Consider the following 19,457-nt stretch of genomic DNA (forward strand, 5'->3'; position numbering starts at 1 on the left):
GAAGCAAGGCTTGAGTATGATGGCGGGAGGCAGTTCCCGATCAATGTTTCATTTGATGATGGGGCATTGGGTAAGTTCTAGAATGTCCACAGACATGATAATAATTGTAGACAAGCCAAAGGGAGCAGGATTTGGGAGCAATGATGGGAAAGGCAGTTGATGGGGCCCAAGAGAGCGGGGATTGGGTGCGATGATGGGAAGAGCAGTTGACAGGGAGGGCAATTGATGGGGCCCAGGGGAGCGGGGGTTGAGTGTGATGACGGGAAGCACAGTTGACGGGGCTGAGGAGAGCGGGGTTTGGGCATGATGACGGGAAGGGCAGCTGACGGGGCCCAGGGGAGCAGAGGTTGGGCACGATGACGGGAAGGGCAGTTGATGGGGTCCAGGGGAGCAGGGGTTGGGCACGATGACGGGAAGGGCAGCTGACAGGGCCCAGGGGAGCAGAGGTTGGGCGCGATGACGGGAAGGGCAGTTGACGGAGTCCAGGGGAGCAGGGGTTGGGTGCGATGACAGGAAGGGCAGTTGAGGGGGCCCAGGAGAACAGGGGTCGGGTGCGATGACCGGGAGGGCAGTTGATGGGGAGCAGGGGTTGGGCGCGATGACCGGGAGGGCAGTTGATGGGGAGCAGGGGTTGGGCGCGATGACCGGGAGGGCAGCTAACGGGGCCCAGGAGAGCAGGGGTTGGGCGTGATGACGGGAAGGGCACCTGACGGGATCCAGGGGAGCAGGGGTTGGGTGCGATGACGGGAAGGGCAGTTGAGGGGGAACAGAGGTCAGGTGCGATGACCGGGAGGGCAGTTGACGGGGTGCAGGGGTTGGGCATGATGACGGGAAGGTCAGTTGAGGGGGCCCAGGGGAACAGGGGTCGGGTGCGATGACCGGGAGGGCAGTTGACGGGGAGCAGGGGTTGGGCGCGATGGCGGGAAGGGCAGCTGACGGGGCTCAAGGGGCGGGGTGTGGCTGCGAGGCGAAGATGCCGTTCTGGCCCGGGTGGGGGAGCCCTTGGCAGGCAGGCAGGGGGCCGGGGGCCCGGGGCCCGTGCGCTCTGGCCGAGGCTGCGGAGCGGGGCCGCGTGTGCCCCCGAGTTGGGAGGAAGAGGAAGTGCAGCGGCTCCGGCTCTGCGGAGCTGCCTGTCCCCGCCGAGGCGCCTCCCAGTCCCCGAAGCGGAGCCTCCCCCGGCCGCCTCCGCTCCCATCTCCCCGGCGGCACAAACTTTCTGCCCTGCCATGAGCCGGGCTGCGAGCGGCGGCGCCCGCGTGTCCCTGCCCGGGCGCTGAGCGGCGGAGCCTGCCGAGCCAGCCAGCTGCAGAGGAGCCCGCCCTAGGTAAGGGGACCGCTACCTCTGCCCGCCCGGCACCGCCCCGCTCGCTCTGCAGGCTCGTCCCCAGGCCCGCTTGGGCTCCCGCCGCGCCCAGGGCGGAGGTGCGAGGGCGCGGGGCGCTGCAGCCCCTGCCCCAGCCAGCGCCCGGGCTGGGGGGTGCGCGCCTGTGGCGGCCGAGGAGCCAGCAGCTCTGGGGGCAGCGGCGCCTTCCCTTCCCTGCCCTGCCTGGGGCGGCGGGGGGCAGCCCCCGAGCGGCGCGCGGCTCCCCCCCCCTTTCCTCTTGAAGTTTGACAAGGGACCGTCTGCGCCGCCCCCTCCCCCTCTCTGCTGGGCAGGGCGCTGAGTTACAGGCGGCAGCGGTGGCGCGACGGGCTTTGACTGCTCGTTTTCCCCCTCGAGCCGCTGGGTGCCTGCAGTTCCACCGGGACATTTGGGTGCAGGGGGAGGATAGGAACTGGAGCTGGGCAGGAACCCCCCACCCTCCAGCTTCTCCTTTGTTTCCTTGTGCGAGGGCCTGATCCGAAGCCCAATGAAGACAGCTGGGGTTTTCCAGATACTTTCCTGGGCTTTGCATCAGGCCCCAAAGAAGTAGCCAAGCACGTGCATTGGATTCAGCTCGGACTAGCAGTCCGGCATCACTTAATGGCAATGTTGGGCCTGAACTAGCAGCTCCGAATTACTCTTGGCTGAAAATGTCCACTTCAGTCCATGGCTAGCTTTTCTGAGTCTTTCAGGCTGCATGTCTGTGTTGTCAGGATGCTTCGGTTATAGCTTTATGGCTGGTAAGTCAGGTCACAGTTGGGAACTTGGTGGAGATACTGTATCCAGACCTGAAGACACACGATAAAGGCCGAAATGAGGAAGAAATTGGAGAAATTTTTCCCATTAGGTAAACAACACAATGAGCAAAACTAGCTTACACTACAGTGTACATAACCTAAACTCTGTAATACAGCATCACTCTGGCTTTAAGCAGAGAACTATGCTGTTGTGTGATGCCTGAAGACCAGTGTGATAATGGCTTGTTAGTCCTTCTGGCTAGAAATTCCTCAGTATGTTAATTGGGACTCAAGAACAGTGATACACTGATGTGGTATGGTTCACAGAGATTATGGACATCAGTGATATTTTGGCAGTGTAGGACAACAGTTATTGAATGTGAGTGTGCAGGAATGTGTTTGTGTGGATGTGAACATGAACTTGGGTAATCTAGAAAATGTGAATGCTGTACTTTTTCTAGCGTTATTTAATCTGCATCTTTGTAGGAGCTATTAGTGTTTCTGCTTGTCATTGTCCCAGTAACCCTACATACTCTTGGAAAAGTACAACTAGATGGCATGGGAATAATCTTCGCAATGTGTCCAAAGGATTTCTGTATAAGTCAGTATTCTCTTCCTGTGGCACTAATAGCCTTGATAGGGAAAACAAAAGGGAATGAGAGGTTGCTGAATGGCAAGAGCGAGCACCAACACTAAGCTCTAAATTAGGATGATAGATGTGTTTTATCCCAAACAAATTATTTATTGGGAGTAAAACTGTAAATATTCTATCATCTTGCAGTTTCCAATTTTTATTTGAAAACTTTAAAGGGCACTTTATCTGATTAAAAGAAATTGCCAGTTGTTCCATTTGGAACCCAGTGGTACTCAATTAACTTTTTTTTCCTTAATAGAAACAATAATTAACATTGCCAAGACATAAATGATCTTCATTTTACTAGGGGAAAATGTTGTTAATCTTTTTACATTTCCTTCATAATGCTTTTAATCCATTAGTTTCCATTTTTACATTAGTAATAAATCATGTGAATAATGTATTTTTCACAATATCAGCAGTCACATTTATGACTTTATTTCTGTCTACCTTCCTTGCATTTTTAGAGGAACCTTTACATTGGTATAATACATTTACTGTATCAGATATGGGGAATTCCCATTGGTATTCCCCTGGCCTGAGAATGAAAATGTAGTGCAGAACTGAATATGTGTAAATATTACTAAATATTTACAACAGCCGTGAGTTGTGCTGGGAAACATAGCTAAATAATTTGTGCTTTCAAATCATTTAGAAACCTAAATTTTATAAACCATTGGTTCTCAGTCAGCGATGTATGTAACTCGAGATACTCAGAGGTCTTTCAGGTACATTCACTCATCAAGACATTTGCCTAATTTTACATCAGGCTACATAAAAAGCCTGATGTAAAGTCAGTAGAAACTAAAATTTCATAAAGACAATGCCTTGTTTATATTTCTGTCTATATTATCAGCTGAAATATAAGTACAATATTTATATTGCAACTGATTTTATTTTGTAGTAAAAATGATGAAGAAAGCAATTTTTCAGTAATAGTGTACTATGACATTTTTGTATTTTTGTGTCTCGTTTTGTCAACAAGTAGTTCTTCAGTGAGGTGAAACTTAAGGGTACACAAGACAACTCAGACTCCTAAAAAGGATAGTCTGGAGAGGTTGAGAGCCATTGACATAATGTCCATTGTCTAGCTGTGTGGAACAAAGCTGCTTTTCCTATTATTCTTGTAAACATACTTATAAAACACATATACAGGAGGATCCCTAAGGGGAAGCAGGGCAACGCACCCTCCATCCTAGGCGTAGGGCCGGAGGAAATCCCCCTCACCCCAGAACCCATCCCACCTCTTCCAACTGCTGCCCTGCCTCTACTGCACCCCTTCCTGCCAAGTCCCACCATTGCTCTGCTCCCTCCCTTCCTCTTCTCCACTCTCTTCAGCCCCCATTGTACACCTTACCCAAAGCCTCCTCCCCTGAGCTACATGACCGAAAGGCTTACCTGGGAGACCTGGAGTGGGTCCCACACAATCACTGTGGCGACAGGAGCTAGAACAACTCAGCAGCCTGCTCCGCTTCACCATGATGGTGGCAAGCAGAGTGCCCTAGCCCCAGCCTGCTCTCCTCTGCTCCTCTGAGCCCTGCATCACTTGGGCTGGGGCTGAGTTGCTCCATTTGCCACTGCCACAGTGAAGTGGAGTGATTCAGCTGGGAGATTGGCAGTGGAGTGGAGCAGGCTGCTGGTTCGCTCTGTCTCCTGCCATCGCCGTGAGTGCAGGAGCGAACCCGACCCTCAGCTAATCCCCTGGGCCCTGAAGGTCCTGTCCAGAGGACTGTTGAGGCAGCCATTGCAGGGCCTCACAAAGTGTGGGACCTGAGGCAACCGCCCCAAACCATCTGATGGATGAGATGGCTCTGCACACGTAGATAGTTCAGGACAATTTCACTTTTATCATAGGAAGGACAGTCCTTAAAATTTACAAAGTGTTTTAGAGATTACAAATTGTAAAAGAAGGATGAATTCAAACACTTTGTGAGAACATGGTGGGAGTCAGCTGTTCTTTCTGCAGACCAATTTTCTATATAATGGGCTTCCTGCTTTTGTTGGTTGTTCACTCTATTTCTCAAGTCTGGTGCTGTCCATAATCTTCCCAAGTCTTGGTTCTTTCCCTGATATTTCTTGTCACTTTTCTACTTCACACTTTTGTTTATGGTGGAGAGAGGAATCTGCTTTCAAGCAAATCCTTTCTTCAGGATTTAGCTTTAAAAAAATTGAGTGGGCTTGGGAACTTCTTTACTTTTCTGCAGTCAGTGTAGGTAGAAGAGAACTGAGGCTGTGCCAACCCTCTCCAGGCTGACAGAGACTGAGCTAGGCTAAAACTTTGGCAGAGCCAAGCTGTTTTCACCAGTTTCCTCCATAAGAGCTGTTCTTTAAAACTGAACATCATACTTGGGGAGCAGCTCAGATGCCTCTTCTTCTAATGATGTGTTAGGCTAATGGCTGGCCAAAGCACTGAGCAGGGTCAGAGGCAAAGCCCTTTTTAGTATTGAGTCCAAAATGGGAGGATTAAAATTGTGGAACCTTTAAAAAATGAGTGGTCCCTGTGATTGCACAGCAAAGCTAAAACCCTGCAGTTGTTTTTAAGTCTTCCAACAGCCCTGTAAAGGAGATAAATATTGTCCCTGTCTTACAGAAAGGGAAACTGAGGCAGACAGCTGTGACTTACTCAGAATAGAGAGGGAGACACAGAGACCTGTAAATTGAATGAAGTGACCCTTACACTCACTACTAAAAACAAACTTCTGAGAGATATTATTAAAATATGTATTTCTTGCAACTGTAAGAACTCATAAATAAATCTTCAGTAGTATTCAGCAATCTTCATTAAATTTTGCCATTCAAAATTTTATTGAAGTACTTTTTAGTTTTCAGCTCTGTCCTCAGCAAGGAGCTGCTGCGGTAGCTGAGGGAGAAGTGCCTGTCTCCCAGCCAGGCAGCTCAGTGCAGGAGTCCCTGGCTGGTCAGGACTCATTAAGCAGCTGCAGGGCTGTGCTCCTGCACAGCTTAAGGAACACTGCCTCCTACCCCAGCCTTGAGTCCCCTCCTTCACTCCATACCTTTTTTCCACAGCCCCATATCAATGCCCACACTCCCAGGCTGTAGCCCTCCTCCCTCTCCTGCATCCAAACTCCCTGCCCCAGCTCAGTAAAAGTGAGTGAGAGTGGGAGAGAGCGAGTGAAGGAGGGAGCGGGGCTGGACGGAGTAGTGGCTGGGACCTCAGAAGTGGTGGGGTAGGGTGAGGCCTCAAGAAAAGCACAGGGCAGGGGGCAGGGCAGGAGTGTTTGGTTTTGTGCAATTAGAAAGTTGGCAGCCCTGATGGAACCTGTTTTTTTGTTGTTGTTGCTTATTTATCCTTTAAACTCCTGAGAAAATATCCTGTTTTCATACCTTTAACCCAGACATTTAAAAATACCTAAGAAAAAGAAAGGTGGGGACAATTAAGTCATTAAACTACATGTTAGGCCACCTCATTAGCAACTAAAGTTATAGCCATTGGGAAAACAATTATTCAGTGTGTCAGTATGAAAATAGTTGGCAGCCTCAATCCACTCACAAATACAAAGGTGTCCGCTTTGTAAAACTGTCCATAGCAAATGATTCTTTTGTTGGTGTTCTCAGCAGAGACATCAACATCTGTATGAGCATGAAGCCACAAATGATTGACCTTTGAGAACAAGATTGAGAAACTTTGTCAGGGAACCATGGGGAAGTTTGTGATGCTATACTGTTCTGTGGTAGGATACGGTTTTAATTCTCTAGGGCCTACAAGCCCAAGAAAAAATACAAAATTGTCTGCAATACTGAACAACATTATACAGAATGCATTTTTTCACAAGCTAACAGAGTCTTTAACAACCTCCTCTGCACCCCTTACACACAAGAAAAATCCTATGAATTTTCCTGGGACTTCTCACATGAAGACAAGCTGCAGACTCTGCACTAGTAATACTAACAATTTACATAGCACTTTTCACCCAGAACGCTCTATAAACATTTGCCTAGTTATATGCGCTCTACATAGGGATTATCTCATCCACCACTGAAATACAGCCAAATATTGATTTGCTTGATAAGACTTCTTACGGCCTTTGCCCTGATTCAGCAAGACACCTAAGCATATGCTTAAAGTCAGGCAAGTGAGTAGTTCCATTAAAGTCCATTGAAATACTCATGCTTAAGGTACAGGCAGGCTGCTTTGTCATACTGTTTTAACATATGGTTTTCTTTGAACTAGTTATATTGTCCTAAGATCCTTGTTGTATTGTTAATGGATGTAAAGAAGCAAAGCAAAGCAAAGCAAAGGAATTCTTATTTGTAAAAGAAAGCTCAGTCATTGCATTACTTTGTTAAATATTTTTGGCTACCAAATATTTTTGCAGTGCTGACTATCATTATTGATCACAGACTCTATGCTATCAAAAATAGAAAAAATGAGCAATACTTAGTACTTAATTCACTAAGTAAAATATCTAATTCCAGCTTTATAGAAGTGATATAAAATAATGAAGTTCATGTAATTATGCCAAAATAAACAGAGAAATGTTATTTTTCCTGTAGGGTAAATGGCAAAAGACTTAAAGCTTGGCACAACTGATAACAAACATTTGTGTAACATTTCTCTTGGACACTTTCATAGCAAAGCTGCAAATCTTCTTTTTAGCACATGTTGATTTCTGTTTCCAATTTGTGCTTCGGCTATCAGCATTCTGCCAGCTTTTATTCTATTTTAAAGTTGGCTATCTAAGATTACTATTCTGTAGCTTACCCTGGAAAAGACCGGAAGGATGGAAGGAACACAGGATTTATTTTTTATCTTAAGTCCCATAAAAGCTGAAACATCTAGTTTCAAATACATGTTTCAATAAAACAGCTTTCAATAAAATAATAGTGTACCCGGTAATTTTATCTTTAAAAAAGTGAGTCATGCATGATGCATATACATAGCCTGTTTAATATCTGAACATTTATTAAATTAGGCTGTTTCATAATGATCTGTGGCTAGCATATTTTTAAAATTATACATAAATAATAAAAGCTTTGGCATATGAAATAGAAAAATGAATGCTGTTACTTTTTTTCTTCACTCTTCCCCTACCTCTTTGAATCAGCAGCTGTTGAAATGGGTTGTGGACTAAACAAATTAGAGAAACGTGATGAAAAACGGCCTGGTAATATCTATTCAACTTTGAAGAGGCCACAGGTGGAAACGAAGATAGATGTTTCATATGAGTATCGTTTCCTGGAGTTCACAACTCTGAATGATGGTAAGTACACAAGTCTTTTTCTTTTCACTTATTTTTGATGACACAGAGATGCCAGTCAGTTCATAATGCTTGTAACCAGCATGGTATATGTGAGTATTTAATCTCTTTAGTGTTAAATACATTAAATACATGAAGTCACAATGATCTTGATTATTTTACCATCTTGACAATATCTTACTCAACATTTTTTCTACTGTGGATTTTAAACCAATGCATAAAAATGTAGCTCTTCAGATTTTAGAAGGGATTCCTTATATTCAGTGTTTTTTTATATAAAGGATATGTTTATATTCTTTTACCTTTTACACTATCCAGATTTTATTTGGTAAAGTGATTCAGAGGTGTTATGTTGGATAATTCTCCATTGTTCCCCTCTCCCACTGCCACCCTTGATAGCTGTTTTAGAGGTTGAATTCAGTATAGCCACATTGCTGAGCTGTCATTCATAAACATCAGGATGTGACTAATGCCTCTGGGCTATCTTTGTTGCATTCATATGCCTGAAAAAATGGAAAATGGCAGAAGCTCACTTAAAAAAACAGTTGAAAGGCACAGAGTTTTGTAGTTTCAGTATGTCTAACAGTCCACGTCTTAATCCAATGGCTGCCTCATGAATATTCCATTTATTTTCCTCTTTTGTTGACATCTATGAACTCAGAAAGTCTTTCAACAATTCAAAGGTGAAGTGATCCATGCCTATTCTTTTTTCAAGATTAGGCTACTATAATATACTCTTCTTTTGAAGTTGTAGTCAGTGTAGAAGGCTGTGGCCCGCTTCTTAATATACGATGGCTGTGCTTTGCAGATTGGCTATCTGTCGATTTTCAGACAGAGGTTAAAGTCATGGTTCTGACCTGTAAAGTGCTAAATGACTAGGGACCTGACTATCCGAGAGATCACTTCCTTCCTGGTGCAACTATGCCAATGTAGATGCTCAAGCTGGAAGTAACTTACATGTGAAAGGGCATTGCTGACAAGATGTTCTCCTTGATAGCCTCTTGACTTTAGAATTCATTTTTCATCCAAAATAGTATGCATTGTTTAACTTTTAGGACATAAGAACACAAGAATGGCAGCTTAGGTCAGTTAAACAGTCTAGCTAATCTAGTATCTTGTCTTCTGACAGCAGCCAATGCCAGATGCTTCAGAGAGAAGGCATAGAACATGGGCTATTATCAAATGCCTCATTCCCTATCATCCAGTCCCAACCTGTGTCAATCAGACATTTAGAGACTCTCAGCACAGGGAATTGCATCTGTGACCATCCTGATTAATAACCATTGATCAACCTATCCTCCATCCTGTAGAGCCCTTCTGTTTGTCCAGGCATTTGGAAAAAATTAAGGATTTGGATGGGGAATGTGGATTTGATGGAAATGGAGTTTGGTGTCTTGGAGTAGTGAAAATTTGGGCTTTGTGGACTGTTTTCTATTGTCGGAGAAAGGTTGTTGAATTTTTGCAGCGGTTTACATTTTAATTGGAATGTGTTTCTAGTTATTTGTTAAAAACATCCAGAGGCTGGGATAAGCATTCATTTTATATTTGTGTGTTGAAACTGGAGTAAATAAATACAAAACCAAGTCAAACAGCTCATTTTGAAATTCTGAGAGCCTTCCTGTCTGCACTTTGATTGTCTAAGAAATCTTACTTTTATATATTGCTGCTTTAGAGCTAGTGGAAATGAATTAGTATTGAGGCCATCTGTTTATTTATAGGCTTTTCTGTGTCACTCCTCAGCGCCATACCTGAGTGACTAAATATATCCTCCTAACCAGAGCTTAAATTCTCCTCAAGTATTCTCTGGAGCCATCAGACTCGCAGCTTGAGCGTGGTGGGGTTCGTCAAGGGTCCCATGGCTTTGAAAATATTTACTGGGGCTGTGCTCCAGGTGGCTCTGTCTGAATTTAAGCCCTATTCCTAGCACTCTGAGGTTTGGAGATGTTGTTACAGATGGGGAACTGAGGCACTGAATAGGGACGTAAGCAAGTAGTTGAGTCAAATACTCAACTACTTGCTTCCCCCCCCACACCTTGCTGCCTCTGTATGAGGCAGCAAGAGAGGGAACAAAAGCCACTGCGGCAGGGAGCCAGCTTAAAGCCAGTTCCCCCCAGCACCATCTCCCCAGTGCTGCCTGCCTCCCAACCCCTCTACTGTCTCTAGTAGAGGCTCACAGTGGGCTGAGGCTTGCTGTGGGCAGAGGCTGCTCTGACAGCAGATACTGTCTTGGAGGGGGGCGTTCCAGCAGGAAGCTGGGCCCACCATGGATGGGGGCTGCTGCCGGAGCAGCCTCTGCCCACAGCCATCCTGGCCACTGCAAACGGGCTGCTGGATCTGGTGTGAGCCAGGGCTGAGCAGTCCTGGCTCGCACTGGTTTGGGACTGCTGCGGCTCTGTCCCGGCTCGTGCCGGTCTGGGAGCTACCTCCACTGTGGCGCTTCAGTTTAAATGTAGTATGAGACAGGCTGCCTGCACACCCAGCTCCTGCTACATTTAAACTTCAGAGCTGCAGCAGAGGTAGCTTCTGGACCAGTGTGAGCCAAGACCGACTAATCATGTAGTCGATACAAATTAACATCCTTAGCATAAAATAATGATGTGACTTGAGAATAGCCACACAGGAACCTATCACAGAGCCAAGAATAGAACTCAGATTTTCTGCCTCCTAGTTTCTTAGCCACAAAACCATCCATCCTCTTATACCTTGTCTCTTGCTTAGCAGGTTCACACACTAGATCTTGTATGTAAAAGTCCTGCAACAGGAAAATATACAAGAATATCATGTGTTTCTTTGCAGGATCAGTTCCTTTATAAACACATTGCTGCACAGCTTGTATCCAAAAGAGGACATCAGAAATCTATTTTTTTTTTTTTGCATATTGTTTCACTAATCCCTATCTGGTGTCTGTGTTTGCATGGGAATGTATTCTTTAGTGTAACAGATAATATCTTTATAGTAAAAGAGAGTAGAATAAAAAAGCAAAGAGATAAAACATAGAAAAAGAAAACTGTTGAGTTATCTCCATCCCCTCGCCTTTACCAGTAATATAGTCTTAAAAAAATATTTCTGGTTTCTTACTCACAGGGTATGTCTTTACACAGCAGCGCTATTTCAGGATAATGTCTGTTATCCTGAAATAGCATTCTGTGTGTTTTAACAGCATGCCCATTATTTTGAAATATATTTGAAATAACTGGCTTTCTATTCTGACTTCCTGTAAACCTTGTTGCACAAGGATTAAGGAAGATGCCAGAATAGCGATTTATTTTGAAATTAGCGTTGTGTAGACAGTGCCAATTTCAAAATAAGCTATTTTGAAATAAACGACACAATTTGCATAGCTTAAATTGCGTAGTTTATTTCGAGGTATGCACTACTGTGTAGACATACCCATAGTGTGCAATCCATAGTATGTGCATATGTCTTTCTGGATGTTAGATTATAATCTACTCAGAGAATGGACCTGTCTTTGTATATATCTTTAAAACTTGTGATATACTATTGGGAATGAGACCAGTAACATTTTTACATTCAATTACACTGTTCAAACAACAGTTGTTACAGACTTATTGAAGTCAATAGGTTTTTTAAAAAAAATTATGGCATAAATTAGCCTTTACAAGGTCATATTTTATGGTAAAATCAAAAGTTAAGTGAACCTTTACTACTGAAGTATACTTATATTAATATTGCATTTCAGTTATTGTCTTGACAAGGTATTTAATTTACCTGAGCAGGGTGTCACTGTGGAGAATCTAATTGTATTTGTAACTAGGATGTGGAAAGAAAAAGACGCAAATTTTCATCAACAAAAATGTATGTTTTCTGAAGGATATAGCATTTGATATTTACTTCATTGATTATCTTTCTTTGCTACCAGTTATTTTAATATTACATTAAACAGTTGTTTATGCCTGGTCTCTGCCTTCTGTTTCTTTTCACCATTCATTTTAAAAATTGTATTAGAGTATGTGGCTGCACATTTTAAAAAATACTGCAGTTGCAGCTGTTTTTATTTGATTTAAGCCTTGTAAAAACAACTTTTGTCCAGTTTAAGTTATTTTATTACCTACTTTCCTTTTATAAGTAGAAGTATCTAAAGGAAACAAGCATTCTAGTTTTGTATTTCCGCTTTACCAGGTAGGTTACCACCCAGTTTTTCTGGAAAATGATTAAATAAAGTTAATTTGGTAAAATATTATTTGTTCAGAGATGTTTATATATTTCTTCAGTGAGATCTTGCACCATATGTAAAACACAGATAAATTAGAAAGGAAATTACTTCTCATAACCTATTTTCCTTGCAGATAATTATTGAAAGATAAAATCCACAGACTGAGAGCAGTAATATAGGAAACAGAATATAATGACGGATTACTTATCTGAAAAATTTTATCACTCATGTATCTGTGTTTAAATGTTGTGGTTGCTGTAGGCTCTGATCCTGTAAACACATGTGTGCTCAACTTTGTTCATGCATATAAATCACATTGATTTCTTTGGGATTACATACATACGTCAAATTAAGCATTACTCTGTTTCCATTAATGAAATCACAATAAAATATGAAAGCAAATATTCTACTTTTTTGTCTTCTGACAATCATATCAAAATTTACCTCAAATGAATTATAGCTGCTCAAAGCAATCTGCAGTAGAAGGAGGTCTGCAGTAGAAGGAGGTCTTATCATTATTGGTCAAAGTAGCATCAAATTATCAGATTGGAGTAGTGCATGAAAAAAGTGCACCAAAAAGTCAAAAATAAAATTTTAAGCTAGCCATGTAGGAGAAAAATTGAAGGGCTAAATATGATTCATGGCAGTTGCTAACTGTTAGCCCTCCAATCTTTCTCCTACATGGCTAGCTTAAAACTTTATTTTTGACTTTTTGGTGCACTTTTTATTATTTTTAGTCTTTTGGTGCGCTTTTAGAAAGATCATTTTTTTAAAAAGTGTCAGTCCCTGCACCCCTCGTCCTGCCCGCATGGGCAGCCCTCTCCCCCAGCTTGCAGGCATGCATGGCAGCCTCCTTTGCAGGCCTTGTTTGGGGCTCTGTCTGCACCAAGGGCAGGGGGCTGCCTGTCTCAGCCGCAGTGGTGCTCGCAAACCTGGGCTGCAGGGGCATGGGCTGGACAGGATTAAGGGGGCACTTTGGGAGCTCGGGGGGTGAGGGTTGGATACTCCTGCTCCTCTACAGTCTCCCATTCCCCTTTGATCTGTGCCAGCACAGCTGCCATTGGCTGCCTGCTTGTGATGTGCGGGGACGTGGTTGCCCCATGTAGCAGCGCTGGGTTCAGTTGGTGTCCCTTTAAAGGCACCAGGATCGCGGGGGGGGCGGGGCAGCGGCAGAGCATTCCTGCTGTGTTGGCCAAAGTGGCAGCACCTCCCCGTGAGTGGAGTACGCAGCATGGCACTGAGGCAGGCCGTGCTGGCGCATGCGTGCAAGCTACCAGCCAGCAGAGGTGGGCGGGCGGCAAGAGGCCGTGGCAGAGACTCTTGCTACGTTGGCCACTGCGGTAGTGCCTCCCCGTGAGTGGAGCTGAGTGGCGTTGCACTGAGCCAGGCCGTGTTGGCACGTGTGCAGGAGTGTGTGTGAAAGTTGAAAATCCCATGACAGACAGACAAGAATGGTGGCCGTTTAATAGAAAGAATATATGCAAACATTAGGGCTACGTCTACACTGGCATGATTTTTCGGAAATGCTTTTAACAGAAAAGGTTTTTCGTTAAAAGTATTTCCGGAAAAGCGTCCTGCCAATCTAGACGCGCTTTTCCGCAAAAAAGCCCCGATCGTCATTATTGCGATCGGGGCTGTTTTGAGGAAAACACTACTGTGCTGTCTACACTGGCCCTTTTCTAGAACAGTTTTCCGGAAAAAGACTTTTGCCCAAACGGGAGCAGCATAGTTTTTTCGGAAGATCACTAATGATTTTACATTAGATCGTCAGTGCTTTTCCGGAAATTCAAGCGGCCAGTGTAGACAGCTGGCAAGTTTTTCCAGAAAAGCGGCTGATTTTCCAGAATAACTTGCCAGTGTAGACACAGCCTAGAAGACTTGGTGTTGCCTGGGTTTGGGGCCAGCCCGGGATGGTGGGGGATGTGTGGCATGGTAGGCGACTGCTCCCAGCTGCTCCTAGGGGCTGTCCCAGAGAGTGGCATAGTGGGCAGCTTTTCCCTGGGGCCAGCTCGGGGTGGGACCATAAAGGCCACCCTCCGACTTCTCCTGGGTTCCATTTTGGAGCAGTGAGGGTCATTTGGCCCGGTGGGCAGCTACTTCCGGCTGCTTCCTGGGACTGGGCTGGAGCATCAGGGGCCACATGGCGTGGTAGGCAGCTGCTCCAAAGGCTGCAGGGGCTGTGCTGCCAGCCAACGGCTGCTACCCTGCACTGGGGTATTTGCTGCCCCCTTGTGCTCATTTGTGAGGATGACTGACCCCACTATCACACCTTTTTCTTTCCATTTGATGTGAAACAATCACATTCTGCTCACATCGCGTTGTCCTGACACAACCAAACCCTGACTTTGCTTTAAGTTATGGTAAGAGGAAGCTGCAAACCAAATTTGGAGGTCCTAGCTCTTACTGTTTAGGAGGAGTTCTTGAATAAACAAACTCATGGACGGACAGACACACAAACAAATGCACAAACTCACTTATATAATATTAATTCTGTTCTTTTGTTCTATTCAAATGTTTCTGATTGATAATAATCAGTGGAGTCTTCAAAGTCCTGTTTGTTGGGTTTTGATTTTTTATATCTACTTAGTTCCCTGTTTGAACTCTCATACCTCTTGACAAGGTATATTTTATTGATGATATATGCTAAGTATTCCAACAACATATGTCTTAAATAAATTCATCATTTTGTCTTTTCTTCTGATATTTTTCATGTATATAGCAGCTTTCATGCAAGGAGCTCTAAGCACTTTATGAACATCAATTAATAAACTATCTTAACAGATGAGGAAACTGAGTTATATGAGTTGCAAAGCTAGGAATAGAATCCTAAACTGATATCCAGTCCTGTATTTGACCTACGAGGTCATGTTCTTATCCACATATATGTTCATCAATGGAGCTGAAGTAAGAAGTAGGTTAGACTTGACTTCTTACTCTGTATGCTATAAAACTTCTGTACTGAAGTCTTATTAATAATATGAAAATGCCCTGACATTTAAAAATAATTTGTGCACTCAACACCAAACTGCTCTGCAGAAATACTGTGTTGTAACAGGAGTTTTTTTTGGACAGCAGATGGAAACCAAACTATGATTTGGTGACTTCTTGTGAAGCAACCAATTGCTGATGAAAAATGTGTAAATATGCAGTTAATGATTATAAACTTTTGGTGTATATATTTGAGATCAGTGTTTCCAAAATTTAGGTCTATGACCCCCAAGTGCTTTGCAAAGCGCTTGCTTCCTCCTGTCTGTGGGGAACTTTCTGGTCACATAGGTCTAATTTTCTTCTGTTTTCTATTTGTTAAATCATACTACATGATGCTAAAAATACATCAAGTAAGAGTGAGATTTTTCAGAAGTTCCTAAGGAAGTTAGTGTCCAGCTTCACTGAGAGTGAACTGATCTCTTAGGTGCTTTTGTACACTCCCAATCTAAATACTTCACTAATATTTTCAAGGTAAGCAATAGCTGTTGTTGCTGCAGGGATGCTACAAAATGACACGTGGATGGGGTTGATCTGTACAAATGCATATGAAAGAGGAAGAAATAGCAGTAGGCAGATAGGACTCTCCTACCTTTTCTGATTCGTTGCTTCATATCTACAGTGAGAACTGAGCCTTTTTTAAAGCTGTAGTTTAACTCCTATTCAACTTTCTTAAAATTTCAACCTATTCAACCTTTCTTAAGAACGATCTGTTTCCCATACTGGAAAAGCAGTTACAAATCTATCTACAATGGAAGTTTTGTTTTTCTAAGAAACCTTCTTACCCTGTTAATAATTCAAGTATTGCATCCAATCTGCTTCTTTGCTTTTTCGTCTGTTCATCACTTTTATAATTTTTTCCAATCTTCATGAGGATTACTGTCATGCTCCTCATGTTGATCAGAAATCAAAGAATTGGCTGTCAATGGTAGAATGGTAGAAAATTCTGGTTTCTTATAAAATGATGAAAATTCCTCAACCGCTACAAGCCAAAAGGGCCTTGTCCTGTTTCTGTTCAGGTTAGTAGCAAGATATCCACTGATTTAAACTGGAGTAGAATCAGACCTCAGAGTTGCTTGTAATTTGTTATGGATTAAATAACAAATCTATAATGGCTTGCTTTATCATGGAGCTGGGCTAAATGGGAAGGAACTCTGAGGTAAAATGTTAGCTTTTTCCACCCATAATTTTTACCTGAATATTTAGAGAAAAATATCCATTTTAGTGGAGAAGTTCTGGATAGTTCACTTTGAGAACAAAGTTAGTTGATATTTGGTTGAAAATCTGTGCAAGTGTAGCCTGATGGATGGAAGGTTGAAATCAATTAATACTGAATAGTGACAGGCCTCCCTGCTAAGAGAAAACAGAAAATCTTGGTGTCACCTTGTTCTTCACTAAGTCACTTGTCTTAATTGTACTGAAAAGAAAACCCTGGGGAGATATAAAAATTCTTTTAATTTGCATTGTAAACCCACCAACTAAAGGGGAAGTGAAAACCTCTCCATGAGAAAAACAACTTGGACCTTTAGCTGTTATACATGACAAGCCCATGAGAAAAAAACATAATTGCTTTTGAATGTGTGGGTGAACATTTTAGTCTTAAGTTCACAGGCTGCATGTGGTCTAGTGTCATCGTGTTGATGCCAGACCTTGTTCCTAAAACAGAATGGCATAGGAGCAAAATAATCCTACCTGTAACAATCTGTATACATATAGCCATAGTCAAACAACTTGAGATCCTGTATAGGCATAGTAAGCAAAAAGGTTTTTTTTTTTTTACTCCATTGACAAATAAGGAACTCCACCATTTTAGTAATAAAAAGGAAGTGTTTAAGTGACTGCACAATAATTCTGTAGAACTTCTTGTTGGCATCTCTGAGAGTTCTGCTGGTGCAGTGGTTCTCAACTCGTTTCAGTCCATGGACCACTAGGCCAATCAAAAAATTTGTGTGGACCACCTCTTTTTTGAGACGTGATAAAAAAGAGCAGACAACAAACATTTTGGTTTGAAATTTATTTCTTACTAACAGATTTTTGGATTCTCTTCTCACTGACAAGCTTTTCAATGTTTGGAGTGGTACTTGCACAACGAATATCACTTTCCACTGCAAGCCAATTCCTCTGTTTGGACTTACTGTGCAATAAACACGAAAATCCAGTCTCACGCATATAAGTTGATGCAAATGGAAAAAGAAATCTGACTGTGTGTGCTGACAGATTTGGATAACTCCCGGTCACGCTGGCCCAAAATTTCTCTATGGTAGACGTGCTGGTACACGTCTTGAGCCACAAAAACATTTTTCAGATCCAAGCATTCCTCCTGCAGGTGACGCTATGGATGACGCGCCATGTGCTTGTGAACATGGCGTAAAACAGCCTAATGGTGGTACCTGCTCACGCCATGTGACTTTGGACAATGTTCCTGTGGACCACCGAAAAAGTCACCGTGAACCACCAGTGGTCCATGTACCACCAGTTGAGAACCACAGTGCTAGTGGATCACAGCATAGGCTGTAGAGATGTGAATGTTTAACTGGAAGCCCCACTGTTAATGGGAAGAATTACCAATTAAGGTTAACTGGTAGGAGTTTCAGCAGTTCCCTGCCTGCTGTGGACAGGGGGTTGCTCCAGCCGCACAGGGGGCCCACTGCGGGCAGTGGTTGCTCCAGCTGGGCCAGTGCAGTCCTTGCCTGAGGCTGGGCAGGGGAGGGTTGCTCCAGCCCACCTGACCCTTTAATCAGTTAACCAGTTAAACAATATGTTTAACAGGATTTTACATCTCTAATAGGTTACATTGACAGTTGCAGTGTTACGGTCAAAAGTGAAATGACTTCTCCAATACAATACAAGCTATCTGTGGTTTCAAATTCTTTTTCTAATATGATGTGCAGTTTTGAAATGAAAACCCCCCAAAAGTTATTAAGCAGCATAAAGTCTATTTTGATCCCATAAATGGAAAAATGACATTAAATTAAAATAAACATTGAAACATAAAATGAGAATTTTCTTTAACTAATTTAAATGTTGCTACTGTCACCCATTTTGCCTAGATAGTCACTTATGGGGCTGATAATGCAAGTTAGTGAGATTTTTTTGCTTGGGTAAAGAGTAGATTGGGCACCATAGTTTATATTAAGATGACCAGAAATATTATACAAAGCAAGTTATATATCATATTTGCATATTTAGTCTGAAGTGTTAACTCCACATTTAATGTAATCGAATATTTAATTTTTCAGGCTGTTCATTATTTTTTCCTTCACTTTTAGATATTTTAGGGTACTAGATAATTAGATAGTAGAATGTATTTAGGAATCTGAGAAATGTACATGAGAAGTCTGATGTATCCTCTGTGAATCAAATGTTTTGACATACATTTGCTTTTTATTAAACTATGGATTAAAAGTGACTGGAGTTAATAAATCTTGTGATTATGAATTTATTTTCTTTCAAGTTCTCTTCATATCCCAGTTGTGGGCACTAAATTTGCAAAACGTGGCTTCTGTTCTAGATGGCCACACTTCCATTACTTTGAACAGGACTGCAACCACAGACTGCCTTTGCTCACCATTTTCCTACAGCACTGACATGTGAAAGTGAGCCCTAGTAACAATGATCACCATTGTCTATTGCCTCCAATGGGACTGCAGATTAACTTCACACTAGGAGAGCATAAGTAACTGGTACCTTCCCAATTCGCCAGCCTTTCCCCACCCACACTCTGCCCCCAAAATGCATACCTTAGGCGTATTGGGAGTGGAGTGTTGCTGCCCCAAGCGCCTGCCTTCCTGGTACTGGAGATGCTAGGGTGGGCCCGGGGCACCCTCCTCCATTCCCTGGTGCTCTGGGGCTGGAGAGGCTGGACTAGGCCACGTGGCACACCCTTTACCCTCTCGCCAGTGCTCTGGGCTTGGAGAGGCTGGGCCAGGCCGTGCTGAGTGGTGCATCTTCCTCTGGGGCTGGGGATAGTGCTCAACTGCCCGCTCTCCTCCCTGTGGTTGGAATGGAGGAACACATGTGTAACACACCGCCCCGCCTCCCCATTTTGGGGAGGGACAGGAAAGGGGCAGGGCCTCAGCAGAAAGGGAGGTACTGGAGGTGGGTCTGGGGGCTTGCCTCCACCAGCCCTGCCTTCATCAACTGCCCATGCAGGAGAGTACTTGCCTCCTTGTTTTGTGGGGAAAGTATGTGGTGACAGGAGAATATAGTGGTAGAACATGTTGAGGGCAGGAGGATACTGAGGGAGTGGCAGAAGTCAGTGGAGTTAGAAATGGAGAACATGAGGAGAAAGGGAGGCACAATAATGGGACCACATGAATGTAAGGAGCAAGTGAGAGACAGGATT

At 43.5% G+C, this 19,457-nt stretch overlaps 1 protein-coding gene across 3 annotated transcripts in view; it reads left to right on the plus strand.

Annotated features, from left to right (window-relative positions):
• Window positions 1-1,023: 1,023 nt before the first annotated feature.
• The window catches only part of RFTN1 (raftlin, lipid raft linker 1), a 121,257-nt gene continuing 102,823 nt past the window's right edge, over window positions 1,024-19,457 (plus strand). The window contains exons 1-2 of one of the 3 annotated variants that reach the window (XM_014578660.4): window positions 1,024-1,324; window positions 7,801-7,956. In XM_014578660.4, coding sequence (XP_014434146.2) covers window positions 7,812-7,956 — 145 coding nt within the window. In that variant the 5' untranslated portion in view covers window positions 1,024-1,324; window positions 7,801-7,811. The remainder of the gene's footprint in view (window positions 1,325-7,800; window positions 7,957-19,457) is intronic. The other 2 variants (XM_006133255.5, XM_075922109.2) reach the window with 2 other exon arrangements.

This window comes from Pelodiscus sinensis, chromosome 2, assembly GCF_052426305.1.
Source record: "Pelodiscus sinensis isolate ZL-2025 chromosome 2, ASM5242630v1, whole genome shotgun sequence".
NCBI lineage: Eukaryota > Metazoa > Chordata > Testudines > Trionychidae > Pelodiscus > Pelodiscus sinensis.